At 35.8% G+C, this 15622-nt stretch overlaps 1 protein-coding gene across 1 annotated transcript; it reads left to right on the plus strand.

The window, feature by feature from the left end:
- Nucleotides 1-10230: 10230 nt before the first annotated feature.
- On the plus strand, nt 10231-11242 carry LOC145565120 (uncharacterized). The gene is made up of 3 exons (XM_081625214.1): nt 10231-10610; nt 10751-10915; nt 11035-11242. Exons 1-3 carry the CDS (start codon nt 10231-10233, stop codon nt 11240-11242), a joined length of 753 nt encoding a protein of 250 aa, XP_081481340.1.
- The last annotated feature ends 4380 nt before the right edge of the window (nt 11243-15622 follow it).

Consider the following 15622-nt stretch of genomic DNA (forward strand, 5'->3'; position numbering starts at 1 on the left):
AGCGGCGAGGCACTGCCGTGGCAAGGTACTGCCACAACCTTGAAGATGGCTACAAGCAGTCACCTTCGACGATGTTCCGGAGGTACTGTGGAGGATTGTCACAAACAATCGAGGATAACTACAAGCAGCGATCTTCGACGATGGCGTTCACGAGGCATGATAATTGGTTTATTTGACCACTTATAGTGTTGATTTAAACCCGATTTTGTAATCTTTTCCCCTCTTTCTAACCCGTTTTTGAATGAAAATGTTGTATCTCGGCTTCGCCCCTTCTTTGCTTGTGTTTGTCCATGTTTTGCAGGTACTATATCTCAATTTGACAAGCACTCAAAGCATGGAGTAATTTTCAAGGATCGAAGACAAAGAAGGGAGAGCCCGCTCCAGTGGGAGCGGGCGCTCCTCAACTTCAGCAACATTTTGCCCAAGTCCAGAGCCTGACCAGGAGCGGGCACTCCTCCCTTTAAACTTGAAAATTGCCTATGCTGTGGAACAGGGGAGCGGGCGTGCACCTGACCAGGAGCGGGCGCTCCTCCTTGTTACTTTCAAATTTGAATTTTCACTGAAGCAGGAGGAGCGGGCATGCAGCAGAATGGAGCGGGCACTCCAAGCCTAGGAGCGGGCGCTCCTCATTGTGGAGCGGGAGCTCCTCGCTGGGAATCTATTTTCTTTTGACGGATTTCCCTATGTTTTTCGGGGAGAATAAATACTTTCCCTTTAACTCATTTGTAATAACAGAACAGCAGCCTAGTTTTCAAATATCTCTCTTAGTTTGAAACATTCCTTTTAGTTAATTTAGCTTAGTTTTCATCAAATCAAATCATTGTATTAGTGAAACTCAAGAATTATTCTCAAGGTTTGGCAATTTGTACTCAACATTTGAAGCTTTAATTAGTAATCTCTTCAACCTTCTTCTACTTAATTTCAGATTTTATTTGGTATTTGCATGTTACTTGAATCCTTTTAGTTCTTAATAATTCCTTGTTGGATGATAGTGAATTCGATTGTTAACAACTTTTCCCCAATTATTGAAGTAGTTGGAACCCTAATACTTGTTTGCATGTTGATGAAATATGAGTTGTGAGTAGTCTTCTTGCTAGGGGTTGGGTGAAGCTCAACCTTTTGGGATTATTATGCAAATGTGGGAGTAGCATTGATGTCTGTATTGCAATTAAATCGATTATATGAGATTGCTTGTTAGTTCTTCGTGATAGGATTAGCTACCCTTGATTTGGGAGCTTGATAGCATGATATGCTTAGTTTGACATGGAAATGTGAATGAAACATGGCATTACTTATTGCAATTTGATTATGTATCTTCTATTGCTAAACTAATGAGGAATCTAAGTTTAGTAGTGTGAGTTGTTTCCTAATTGCATGAGGTTGATCTTACATGTAGTCCTTGCTATATCTTGTCTATTTTACTCCCCGTTTGTCTAATTGCCTTGGTTGAGTGAATCCCATTCCCTAGTGTCTTTAATACATCGTTTTAGAACCATAATTTGTTTGTCTACTTGACGAACCCCCAATTCACCAAAGACTTCGAATTAGCTTAAGTGTAAGGATCTTTAGCAACCATATCCCATTCCTTGTGGACCGAACTCTTACTTGTCATTGTGCTTGGTTTGTAGGATGTTTGTTTATAAGTGAGTTTGATTGAGTGTTGAATGTGCGACCGTTCTAACGCCCATCAAGGCACTGTGGAGGTTGTCACAACAAAAACGTAGCAACAAATCGGTTACTTTAGAGACGTGTGCTCGGCGGTACAAGATACGCGTTTCTTAACTCTTTTATCTGTTTAACTAACGCTAGTTTGCAGGTATCGGCGTTACAAGAATGATTTAGGATCGCAGACTGTTTTGAATCATTCTCCGTCCCTATCGCTACTTTGACTTTTGTTTTTGAAATTTGCGTTTCTCCAAACTCAGTCAAAGTGGGGGCTTCTGTAGACACCCAAATGTGTCTCCCCAAAAACCAAACCCAGTGATGAATACTTTTCACGTCGCTTGATTATCGAATGAAGTGAAAGTGTGAAAAGCCTAGTGATGTGTTAGTTTTTAATAGAAATCTTTCTTTCTATTTTTGAAAATCTTCTCTATTTATGAAAATAGCCAGTCCAATTTAGTTTGGTTCATAATTAGGGTCCATTAATAGTGTAGTTGGGTCGGGCTCGTAAAGAGCTTTCCAATGATATGTTATAAACACTAGCGAAAATATCAATTGGCCACCGGTTCAAAACCCCCCTATGCCACCGGTTTTGAACCGGTGGTCAGTTGGGGGGTGGCAATACTCAGTTGAAAAGGCCACCGGTTCAAAACTGGTGGCAAAATTAAGTATTGCCACCGGTTAACCGGTGGCAATAGTCGTTCCCGCAATATTTTTTTTTTGGTTTTAACAACTATTGCCACCGGTTAACCGGTGGCAATGAACATATATATATATATATATATATATATATATATATATATATATATATTTTTTGTTTTTTTACTTGAAATATAACTGAACAATCAAATCAAAAAAAAAATGACAAGCATCTAAATATAAATCGAACAATATCATTCAATTTAATCGAAAAATTACAACATTTAATTAAAAAAAAAATTCCAATATAATCCAACAATTATTACATCAAATAAATCAGTAAAAAATTACAATATAAATCATAAAAAATTACAACATCAAAATCACAAAAACCCCATACAACATCTAAATCAAAATCTTGATTCTTCACTTTCACATCCAAATCAATATACCTGCATCAATTAAAACAAAAATATAAATTGAATAATAAAAAAAAAAAGAACACTAATCTCGGAATTAAAAAAAAAACAGAACACTAATCAGTTTAAATTAAGCTGATGAAAAAAAAAACAAACACTAATCTCGGAATTAAAAAAAAAAAAAAAAAGAACACTAATCAGTTTTTTAAAACCCAGAAAAAAATCCAAAAAAAAAAACGATAAATATCCTAAAAAAACACAGAAATCATAAATTATTAAAACTAAAAAAAAAATTGCGAAAAAAAAACCCAAAAATCATGCATGTACCTATAAACTGTCGAAAATCAATCACAATTAAACGCAAATCAATCAAACCCGGCAAATCAATTAACCCCAAAACTTTCGAAAATCAATTAAACCCAGAAATTTCGAAAATCAATTTCGAACAATATTACAACAACCAAATCCATAAAAATCAAGGCATTTACCTGTAGATCCATAAACATGCACAAATCAAGGCGAAAAGTGGTGTTGATGATGTAGATCTGTCGGTGTTGTTGATGTTGGTGTTGCTGGTGTGGTGGTGGCGTGGTGGTGATTTCGTGGGTTGATGGTGGCGAAGGAGGAAAATGGAGGAGAGAGGACGAGAGGGAACAGAGAGGGAGAGAAGGAGAGAGAGAGATCGAGAGAAGGAGAAAGAGAAGGAGGAGAGGGAAGAGATGAGAGAGAAAGAGAAGGAGGAGAGGATGAAGGAGAAGAGGGGAGAGGGGATCGGAGTTGAGGTTGAAAGAGAAGGAGGAGATCAGAGGTGGATGTTTGGTTGAGGAGAGAGGATGGAGAGAGGAGAGAGGATGGAGGAAACGGCTGGGAGAAGATCGAAATGGTAGGGTTTGGGTATATAAAGGGCCGGGTTTTTTTTTTTTTTTAATATACTTAGTTATTGCCACCGGTTCAAAACCAGTGGCCTTTCAAATTTTTGCCACGGGTTTGGTTGAACCGGTGGCAATAACTCTTTGCCTCATCCCGCCACTAATTTTTGCCACGGGTTTTCAAAAACCGGTGGGCAATGAGCGTTGTATTTTTCAATTTTTCTACTAGTGAAACCCAATTCCGATGAATAATGAGAAAGTTATGGTCCAAATACTAAATTGGGTGTGGAATGCTTTTACGGCTCAATGATCTAGTGGAGGGCCCGTTAATTCCTAAAATTATTAAGATTGATTATAGTCTTCTAGAATAGTCTAGAAGGTTATTTTGAGTTCTAATAGCATTAGGATTGATGATTAATATCTTTGATAATTAATGAATTTGGTTTGAAATAATATAAAACAAGTGTTTTATTTTGATAAAATCTGATTTGATTTGATTAAAATGGAGTTTAAATTGCTTAATTATATTAAGAAAAGGATTCCGTACAAGAAGCGCGTTTTATCTTTTAATTATCGCAAAACGACAAGCCTGTCGCCAAACGACAGAGCTTGTCACCATGCATGATTCTTGTCGGATGGCGACAGACTCTGTCGCTCGCAACAGGGAGCAGTTTTATTCCGATCCAGGTTCTGATTTGTTTCTATCGATTTCGGACTATTTTCTTATAAATAGGGGTCGTATTTCCCCGTTTTTATTCATTCACAATCATCTAATTCTATTTTTTCTCTCTCTAAAAGCTAGAAGCTTATTCTCTCTCTATTCTTTTTCTAAGCCTTCCTTTTTACAAAATTCCGCATTCACAAGTTCTAGACACACCTAGCCAAGTTCAAAGTTGCCTTCGCCCTCGACGTAAAAGAAAGAGATACGAGGCATCCAAGTAAGTAATTTAATTACTTTATTATTCTTTTGATATAGAAATCATGCTTATATTATTTTTAATTTCTAGTATCATGTTAGGATGCTTTTATTGCTTTCTAGTATCATGTTTGGGTTGCTTCCTATTCTTTCTTCTATCATGTTCGTATCATGTTAGGGATAAAGCTTTGGTCTTTAATGTTTAGTGACATGCTAGGATTTGTTATTAATCTTGTTAGTATCATGCCTAAGACCTTGCTATATTATTATGCTTTATTGATTTTATTATGATGATTGTTGTTATGTTGCTTTATATATATTATTGTTATTGCTTGATCACGCCTTTTATGCATATTTAAAGGTAATTTGTACTTGTAATCACGCTTAATAAGATAATTAATAATCTTGTTTAGGCTAATATGATTATAATTCAAGTGATCGCCAATAATAGTTTTGTTTGTGCATTAATATTCGACCAACATAGATTAAACAGGTTTAGGATTAATCTATTGATTGTATGTTAATCCGAAAGCGCAAATGAATATGAGAAGAATAAAGTAGAGGCCTATTTTTAGGGTAGGTTCAATCTCTTTTAGGTTGGATTTGTATCCTTATCCCCGAATATCCAGTCATGGTTCCAAACCACTACAGAGTTAGCGATCTCATGGATCATGAAGGGGTGTAACCTTCACCCTGTGAACGGTTTACAAGTTCCTAAAACTTGTTGGCGACTCTTTTATGATCACAGTGGGGCTCAAGTGTGGGATGCTTGAAATATTCCCTACAGGTAGTTAGTGATCTTACTAGCTTACCGGACAGTTAGGGTGTCCGTCCACCCCCTGTATAAAGAGCGACATGCCAAAGTCGCACCTATTTAGACACGTGTTTTCATCTTGTGGACAAAACTGCTGAGAGAGTTGCCGATTTTCTTCTCTCTCACTGGATTTGGATATATGCCTCCAGTTCTGAGACATGTATTTCTATCTTGTGGACCCCGAATACAGCATTTTGGCAAGCGAGTGTCAAAACCTCTATTCCCGTGTTAGGCTACAAACGCCGAAACACCTCTCTTTTATCATCTTTTAACTTGTTAAATATAGACTAAAGTTTCAATGACATATCGAGGGACTTTAGATCAACGATAACATAATTGAGAGGATATCATCCTCTTTCCTCTTTCCTCTTTTTTAAACCGATATCTTCAAATGACATGAGATCACTTAGGACAACCTTTACTTGTAAAATCTTTCTACATTTGCAAAAGATCAATCTAGGTTCTTTAGCGCACTAAGTCTTGAAAATACTTTTTCTAGACTTAGCAGTTATTTGTCTTGAACATTTAGCGAATCGAGGATAGTTTTGACATTCTCAACACTACTGAAAGATTCCTTATTTTATGGAACTTTGCAGAATGAGTCTCGGATTTATTTCCTTGGCTACTTTGATCATCGTCAAAGTGGGGGATAACTGTAGACACCTACTTTTGGCCTCCTGTCCCGACAGGAAGTGCGATGATGTTACAAAAACCCGTTCTTCATGCTAGATCAAAGTTGAAGTGTTTATGGACTATGAAATGCATTATGAAGTAATTTAAAACCCATATTTGAGACCAAATTATCTTAGATCCTTTTCCGATTACTAATCAGGCCTAAAACGTGCTCATACATGTTTAAACTTGATTAATAACGGACCTAAATGCGTCAAATACAATGATTAGATCCAATGGATCTTACATTGTTAAAAACCGAGCCAATCAGATAAAAGAACAATCAAATTTCCATTCAAGGCCTATACAGATGAATAGAAATTTCAAAGATCTTTCCAACGGTATATTATAATCCCAATTCCGAGTTAAAACGAAGAAGTTATGATCAAAACACTAAATAGGGCCCTAAAACCGACACCCTTGCACTCCAACAGCCATATATTTTGATAATAACATCTTTTAACCTAATTCTAACCGAATTTTAAAGTAGACATTCAAAGCTTTCCAATGATATCTCACACGCCTTAATCCAACTTCGTAATCAAAATTTATGGAATTTTTAAAAATGCGTTTTCGTATAAGGCAAACCGCACCGAGCGCAACTCAATGAGTGCGCACACCTAGCACGCGCAAGTCATTGAGATGCGCGCGGCACCCAGCGAGACTCAGAGAGTTGCGCACGCCACCTGACGGCACGACTCTAAAACCCTAAACCTAGATTCCTACGCCTATAAATAGGGGTCTTCGTTCAACCCTAAACAGAACGGAAAAACCATAATTCTAACCCTAGCATTCTTAAAACCCTAATCTCTCAAGTTCTCTTACTATCATACTACTTTTCTTCTCTCTTCTCAAATAATTTCCGACCTTAATTGAATCCATTGAAGTCTTTGGAGGTACGAAGAAGAAATAAAGTCCATAACGCATTAAACGAAGATTTAGCATAAAAGAAGAACGGTTAGTTTCCTGAGCACTTAGATAAATCACTTTTCTTTTATTGTTTAAATAACTTTAATTGAATTAATAGTGTTGTTTGATCACTTTAAACAAACTTTTAATTAATTTAATTCACCTAGCATTCTTGTGTTAATCAAGACTAGAATTTGAATAATTAATTGATTGTTTTATCACCTAAGTCAAGGCGAATATTGTTTATTTATTGTTCTTTTCACGAATTTGAATAACAAAAGAATAACGACTTTCGCAATGTAATTCCTACATGATTAATGCTTGTAAATAAAATCAATTAACTTATTTTTAGGAGCCACGTTGCATATATTGTTTGGTGATGAAATTGTGAAAAAGGAAAAGCTAGTAGAGGCTGCACTAGGGCTAGAATAGCGATTCCTCCCTAAAAGGAACGTTATTTAGTACCCTCGCTCCCGAACTCATTCCTGGTACACGTAGACCAATTTGGGCATGGGATAAACTTATGGTTCATGCTAAATATCCCTTGAACTCTACTTGGGAGAAAGGCATGAACGAGGTTTATGAGTTTTCCTAAAACTCATTGGCGACTCCTTACTAGTTTCTTACAAAAAAGCATAATGATAGGATCAACTCTAATTCAAAGGTCTCCCAAACAGTCAGGAATTCAAATCCTAATACACCCTCAAAAGTGTAAAGTCGTAGGCTTTTAAAGGGCCATGGGTATAAAGGAGAAGAAACCCCTACAATGGGAACACCCTCCTTACATCGAGTAACTTTTAAGCAACTTAGGAACCCCAGAACAAATAACCTGGCCACATGGTGTGGCCAGCCACATATGAAACTTTGTGAAACAAAAAATGTATACATCATGTTTACTACTCATCCTAATAATTTCCTTTTTTCCTTCGCATATAATATAAACCAGGCATTAGCACGGGTATGCGCATTGACTGATGTTTCTAAAAGTTGTTCAATAACTACCTTATTGTTAATCCAATAATCATTAAAAAAAAGTAAATATAAAATATGTTTTCTGTGCGACAAACCACCAGTGTAGCCCGCTTGCAAAAGAACAATGTAACTCCAATAAGAGCAAGATTATCCCTGAGTCCTAAGACTGCACGTAACATCATCATCTTGAGTCTTAAGACAAGACTCTCTATTTGATCCCATTTTTCTTGAGAAATCTTAACTAAGTCTTAAATTGAGTCTTGAAAATTCAAGACTTAACTTAAAACTTAAGTGTGGGCCCTACTTTTTTTTATTATTATCTTAGAGTAAAAAAATAATAATAGTATTTCACAATCAAGCGAAATTAAGAATCTATTGCAAGTAACAAGGGGTATTTTGATTGGTTTTTGTGAATACCAATGATCAAATTAACTACTACAAAGATTAAAACAAGCTAATTAAGAAAGTTCAAACTAGAAACACTCAAATATAGCATGTGGTTTTCTCTCTAGGGTGCGTGCACCTTAGCAGCCATGGCAGTGGGTACTCGTACTCAATCTTCCTCAGAAATTGTGCACAACAAACAAAAATATTCACAAAAACTAAAAAATAGCAAGAAAAATTGAGATAAGCATGGAATCGAAGACATTGGAGATGAAGAAGCTGGAACCCAGAAATCGAAAAATTCATGGAGGACCAAATTCTTTCACCTCGAGCTTCAATGGCGGAATTTGAACAAAGGGAAAGGGTTAGGCAGACTTTTTCGGATTGGGTAAGCGCTGTGAAGACTAGTGCGAAGATCTCATCCCAAATGCGAGGTAACCTAGATATTCAAACCCCTGTTTTGCATGCGATTTCTGCTTCTAAAAATCTGCAGTAAAGTTTTGATGATGTAGAAATTGTTGATAATACTGAAATTGGAGTTAATATTGATAATTCTGATTGCATTAAAATTGATTTGGATGACATTTAAGATGAAATTGATTTATGGAATTCCACTGTTGTCTGCTATGTTTGCGGTGCTAATCCACCATTAATTGTAATGGAGGGATTCTATAGAAGGTCTCTGTGAAAGATAGGGTGATTTTCTTGGTTCCTTTTACTACTATGGAAAACAGAGACAAAGTCTTGATTGGACAGAAACTGTTCTTTGATAATAAACCAGTATTCTGAAACCTTGGTCTGCTGATTTGGTAATTACTTGGGAGGATTTTAAGGTGATTCCTATCTAGGTTCAACTTAGTCTCCTGGATTTGAAGTATTGGGGGCTAAAATCGATGGAAAAGATAGTTGGGAAATTGGGTAAAAATGGATCATGCAACTGCAGGTAGAGAGAAATTACAGTTTGCTAGAGTGATGATTGAAGTGGGATTTGATCAAAAGCTTCCTGACTCTATCTCGTTCATTAATGAAAATGGGGTTAATATTGAGTTTAAGGTGAAGTATGAATGGAAGTCGGTTGTATGTTTTACTTGCAAGAAACTTGGTCATACTACTGAGAATTGCATGGGAAGGAAGAAACAAAAATGGATCCCAAAAACTGTTCACCATAAGAAAGTGACTGAGGCTAGTACTGCAGTAGTTGTGGTAGAGGCTGGAACTCAGGATCAGAAGACATGGGATGAGACTGATCAGCAGGCAGGAAATGGGGCTGTTAAGCACCAGAATCAGCATCAGAATGAGGACTTCCAGAAACCTATTAGGTCTGCCAGGAAGAGCTCAAATCAGGTGTAGATGGTGGTAACTCAGAACACTTTTGCTGCTTTGAATAACATAGGGCAGGAGGATGTGGACAGTGTCCATACTACAGAGGGAGGAATTCCCTCTGACAGTCATGGATAGTATCCTTTCTTAGAATGTTAGAGGAGCCAACTTAACCAGTATACAAAAGAAGATAAAGCAATTCATTATTGCTAATAATTATGGTTTAGTTGGGCTCTTAGAAACTAAGGTAAAGGCTCATAATATGGGTAAACTTTATCTTGGTGTGTTTGATGGGTGGAACTTTACTTGCAATAATAATAAACATCCTGGGGGAAGAATTATCGTTGCTTGGGAATCTCAGATGTTTAATGTGAATATTATGTTAGGCACTAGTCAATTGATACATTGCTATGTTACTGCTAAAAGTAGGAATGAAAGTTTTCATTGTACCTTCATTTATGCTTTTAACACTAATTTAGAGAGGATCCCACTATGGAATGATCTTAGGGCTTTCAGTCTTTCAATTGATAGCCCTTGGATTGTCCTTGGTGATTTCAACTGTGTTCTTGAAGCTGATGAAAGAATTTGAGCTCCTGTCTCTTGGAATGATATGGCTAACTTTAGAGCGTGTGTGGAAGACTGTGATCTGCTGATATGAAGTATAGTGGCAATTTCTACACTTGGAATAATAAACAAGAGAGAAATGCTAGGGTGTTCTCTAAGTTGGATAGAGGCTTGGTGAATAATCACTGGTGCAATTTGTTCCAAAATTCAGAGCTATTTTTCAGTAATGAGGGAGATTTTGACCATTGCCCTGGGATTGTCCATGTCTTTCCTAAGCAACAAATGGGGGAGAAGCCTTTCAGATACTTCAATATGTGGAGCAAAGGACCTAAGTTTAGCAACTTGGTGTGTGAAGCTTGGAAGAATGAAGTGGAAGGAACTCCTATGTATAAAATAGTGCAAAAGTTGAAGATTGTGAAGCAAAGATTAATTGAGATGAACAAGAATGGTTGTCAAAATGTTGAAATACAGTATAATCTAGGCAAACAGAATCTGGATGCCTGCTAGAGTGAACTCCATAGAAATCTTGGGGATTTTGACAGTAGGGAAGCTGAACATAACGCTAGAGAACTTTTCTCTCAAGCTCAGGAAGCTTACTGTTCTTTCTCAGACAGAAAGCAAAAGTAGACTGGATAGCTGATGGTGATCAGAATACTGCTCTTTTTCTTCACAGGGCCCTTGGAAAAAGAAATATGCAGAATAGGGTCTATAGCATTAGAAACCTTAATGGGAATGTAGATGATTCTATGGGAGATGTCCCAAATGCCTTTTTGGAGTACTATAATGTCTTGCTAGGAACAAGTGTTGTTAATAGGTGTCCTATTAATAGGGAAGCTGAACATAACGCTAGAGAACTTTTCTCTCAAGCTCAGGAAGCTTACTGTTCTTTCTCAGACAGAAAGCAAAAGTAGACTGGATAGCTGATGGTGATCAGAATACTGCTCTTTTTCTTCACAGGGCCCTTGGAAAAAGAAATATGTATAATAGGGTCTATAGCATTAGAAACCTTAATGGGAATGTAGATGATTCTATGGGAGATGTCCCAAATGCCTTTTTGGAGTACTATAATGTCTTGCTAGGAACAAGTGTTGTTAATAGGTAACCTATTTATAGGGCTGTTGTTCACACTGGTCCTATGGTCTCTGAGGATTTAGGGTCTTTTCTTAGTGCCCCTTTTACTAAGGATGAGGTGAAAAGAGCTATGTTTGCAATCAATAAGAACAAAGCTCCTGGTCCAGATGGTTTTGGTAGCAATTTTTTTAAAGCAAGCTGGGATGTAATTGGAAATGATGTTTGTGGTGCTATCCTTAATTTTCTTTACACTGGAAGAATGTTGAAGGAGATTAATAACAATGCTATTACTCTAGTACCTAAAGTGAACTTCCCTGTAAGTGTGACAGAGTTCAGGCCAATTGCCTGCTGCAATATTATCTACAAGTGCATTTCCAAGGTTTTATGTGAAAGTTTGAAACTGGTTTTGCCAGAAATTATAGCAGAAAATCAGAGTGCATTTGTTTATAGCAGACATATAGTGCACAATATCATGGTCTGTCAAGATCTAGTAAGGCAATATGGCAGAGCTTCTTCTGCAGCTCCTAGCTGTCTTATTAAGCTGGATTTGAAGAAAGCTTATGATACAGTAAAGTGGGATTTCTTGGAAGAGATGATGCAAGCCTTGGGTTTCCCAGAGCATTTCATTTTGCTAATCATGACCTGTGTGTGAACTCCTAAATTCTCATTGAAAATCAATGGCTCTATGCATGGCTTTTTCAATGCAAAAAGAGGACTTAGGCAAGGAGATCCCTTTTCTCCTTTGCTATTTGTTCTTTTCATAGAATACCTATCTAGGATTCTAAAGATAATGAGCAGTTAATCCAATTTCAAGTTTCATCCAAGGTGTAAGGCTTCTGGGCTCACCCATCTTTGTTTGCTGATGATTTGATTCTATGCTGCAAAGGTGAAATTAAATCAGTAAAGTTGCTGATGAGGGGTTTTAATGCTTCTCTAAGGCTACTGGATTATAGGCTAACCCTATGAAAACAGTTGTTTATTGTGCTGGAATGAATGAGACAACTATCCAAGATATTTTGAACATGACAGGTTTTAGCAAGGGGGGTCTTCCTTTTAGATATTTAGGAGTTCCTATTTGTTCTAAAAGGTTGACTGCTACTGATTGTGAGCATTTGCTAGACAAGATGTGTGCAAGGATCAGAATTTAGGGCTCTAAGCATATGTCCTTTGCTGCCAGCCCAGTTTTGGTGAATTTAGTGTTGATGAGTATCCAAGTTTACTGGCTCAAATCATGATTTTACCTAAAGCTGTGTTTGAGAAGATGAATGGGATATGCAGAAAATTTCTCTGGCATGGGAGCTTGCAGCAAAAACCAGGCTATGTTTCTTGGGATAAAGTTTGTAGGAAATTAAAAAAGCAGAGGGTGGTTTGGGTTTGCAGGATACTGAAACCTAGAATCTGGCAACTGTGGGAAAGCATGTCTGGGCTATAGCTCAGGGAAAAGAAAACCTATGGGTGAAATGGGTTAATGTGGTGTACTTGAAAGGGCAGAACTGGTATAACTACCAGCCTGGCCTAGATACTAGCTGGTACTGGAGGAAGATTTGCAGTGTTAAAGATAAACTTAAAAGCATGCACTCTATCAGTTCTTTTGAGCAAGGTAGATACCAGATTAGCAAGGTGTATAAGGAGATGATGCATGGTGCTGCAAGGTGCAAATGGGATAAGCTGATTTGGGAGAGATTAGCTGTTCCAAAGCATTAGTTTATAGCTTGGCTGGCTATTCAGAGAAAATTATCAACTAGAGATAGGTTATAGCATTTTGGGGTAACTAATTCTGCTGAGTGCCTTTTATGCGGGACACAAGATGAGTCTCATACTCATTTGTTTTTTTATTGTCTGAATAGCAGAAGGATTTGGGATTAAATTAGCAGATGGTAAAGGTTACAGTTTACAGACTGTTGTTAAGAGAACTAGGAACTACAACCCTGTTTTCAAGCAATGTCTGCTGAGGGTTTGTACTCTGGCAACTGTATATTGGGTCTGGAAGGCTAGAAACATGGCTCATTGGGAGTTGAAAGTTATGTGTACTCGTACAGTTGTAAAGAATGTCAAAATAGAAGTTAGAAATAGAATGTTAAATGTAAATTCAAAGAAAATACAAAGTGTAGATAGGGATTGGTTACAAGAGCAAATTGTATAGGCTTGCTCTTTGTAGTTTTTTAGGCAGTTTGTTCTGTGAGGCTATTCTGTTCCCTTTCTTAGGAACTGGTTTGTAAAATAGTTTTTTGAGCAATAAAACTACTTACTTACCAAAAATAAATAAATAAATAAATAAATAAATAAATAATAATAATATATGGTATGAGAAGTCTTAAGTGAGTTTAGGGATAAAGATGTAAATCTGATCGAGTCTTAAGGAGTCTTACCATAATTATAAATTAAAAAAATAATTTAATAACTAATTTGGCAATGTATTAGACAAGACTGCGCTAATCTTGCTCAAACACCGACGAAAATAACCCTTATAACACTAACGGTGTTTTTTTGGGCTTTTTTTTTTTTTTTTTTTTTTTTTTTTTTTTTTTTTTTTTTTTACAATAACTACCCATCTCACTATTTTTTTTTATATTTAAACTTATACAAAAACCAATAAGTACCCATCCTACTACTTTTTTATTTATTTATTTATTTATTATTTTTTTTTGTAATTTTCCAAGGGACTACTGCTAACATTTCACTTTTTTTCTTTTATTTATTTAAACACTACTCCGTAGCTACATTTTTTTTTTCAAGTCTGGTTAGTATGTCTAGCCATTCTGCAATTGATGGTCACTTCACTCACTTGCACCTTCTAGTTATATATAAGCATTACATAAATTTTTCTAAAATGTTACTCCGTATAAAGTTGAAAATTCAAGACAAAAATACATGTAAATCAGTATAATGAATGTTAATCTATCCTTAATCTTTCCATTTTTAGCTTCTTATGAATAATTACTAAAGGTTATACTTATCATTAAATCATGATATTAAGGGGACGTTTGGTATGACTAATGAAAATGGAGTGAAAAAGAAACAAATAAGTGGGAGGAAAGAAATTATTTAACTCTTACATTTCCATTTGTTTGGTCTGATCATGGAAAGGAATCATTTAAACTTATCTTTCTTGATAAATTCTCAAGCTCTAGTAACTTTAGTCCACAATGACCTTAAGGATGTGCTTTTATGTAAATGTCCATTTAATTGAAGAGAAAGAGAAAAGTGAAAAGTATTGGACCCCACTCTGAAATTGTCGACTATAATTCAATAGTTTTATTTATTTTTTTTTTAAAAAAAGGAAAATCAAATGGCATTCAAAAATTAAAAAAAAAAAAAAAAAAAAAACTTGCGAGAGGAGAGAAAAAAAGAAAAGAAAGGGTTTGAGAGGAGTGAGAAAAAAAAGAGTTCAAAGAGGATTGCGATTTGATCTCGCTAGTTGGAGATTTGCGAATTCAAACAGTGTTCCCCCATTTTGTCCCCCTAGATTGGTATGTGTTATCTACCAATAAATTGAAGTTGAAATATACCATGAGGGGAAATAATAGCATATCTATTATAAAATATGTTATTATGGATGGTCATTAAGCTTATAATTATCTCTTTTATGACTACCTTAAGTATGGTTTTAATAGCATCCTTGTAACCCTCCTTTGTCATTAGTCCACATTAACCCTCTCATGAATGAACTCTTCATTGTCCATATAAGTTACAATGTTTACATCTTGTATATATATAGATGGTCATGAAATGGATGAATATAGACATAACACTAATATTTCTCTACATCTCTCTCTCTCTCATTCTCCCTTTCCCTTTATTTTATAATACGTTATCAGCACCATTGCTTTAGTTATCGGTAATCGGAGAAAACATTAATCAAACAATATAACGAGAGGATCATAATATTGCTGACGAAATATACACTACTTTGTACACATTTTTTTTTCTTCTCTCGTTGAGGTAAGCTTCATTTTGTAGCTATTTTGTTCTAATAGATTATTTTATCATGGACAAATATGTCGTTGATTATTTGGTATGATTACAATTTGCTACTGTTTCATCATGGATAAATATTGCATGAGTTGATTACATCATTTTATTTTATATCCACGCAATACATTTACGTCTCTATATGCATTTACGGTCAATAATACTATATATAGGATCTTAATGTTAACAATTCTTTATATTATGTATCTTTTGGATACTGCTTAATTTTTATTTGTTTATCTTGCCATTACTTTTTTTTTTATTATCAACCATTATATTTTGATTTGTATCTGTTTGATGTTTTATGAGATCTAATTTTGAATATTATTTTATATAGTGAAAATGTCGAACCTTGCCAAGCTTGAATTTGTGGCCCTTGATATTACCGGAAAGAATTATCTATCATGGGTGTTAGATGCTGAAATACACCTAGATGCTA

This window comes from Chenopodium album, chromosome 10 (genome assembly GCF_948465745.1).
Source record: "Chenopodium album chromosome 10, dcCheAlbu1.1, whole genome shotgun sequence".
Taxonomy (NCBI): domain Eukaryota; kingdom Viridiplantae; phylum Streptophyta; class Magnoliopsida; order Caryophyllales; family Amaranthaceae; genus Chenopodium; species Chenopodium album.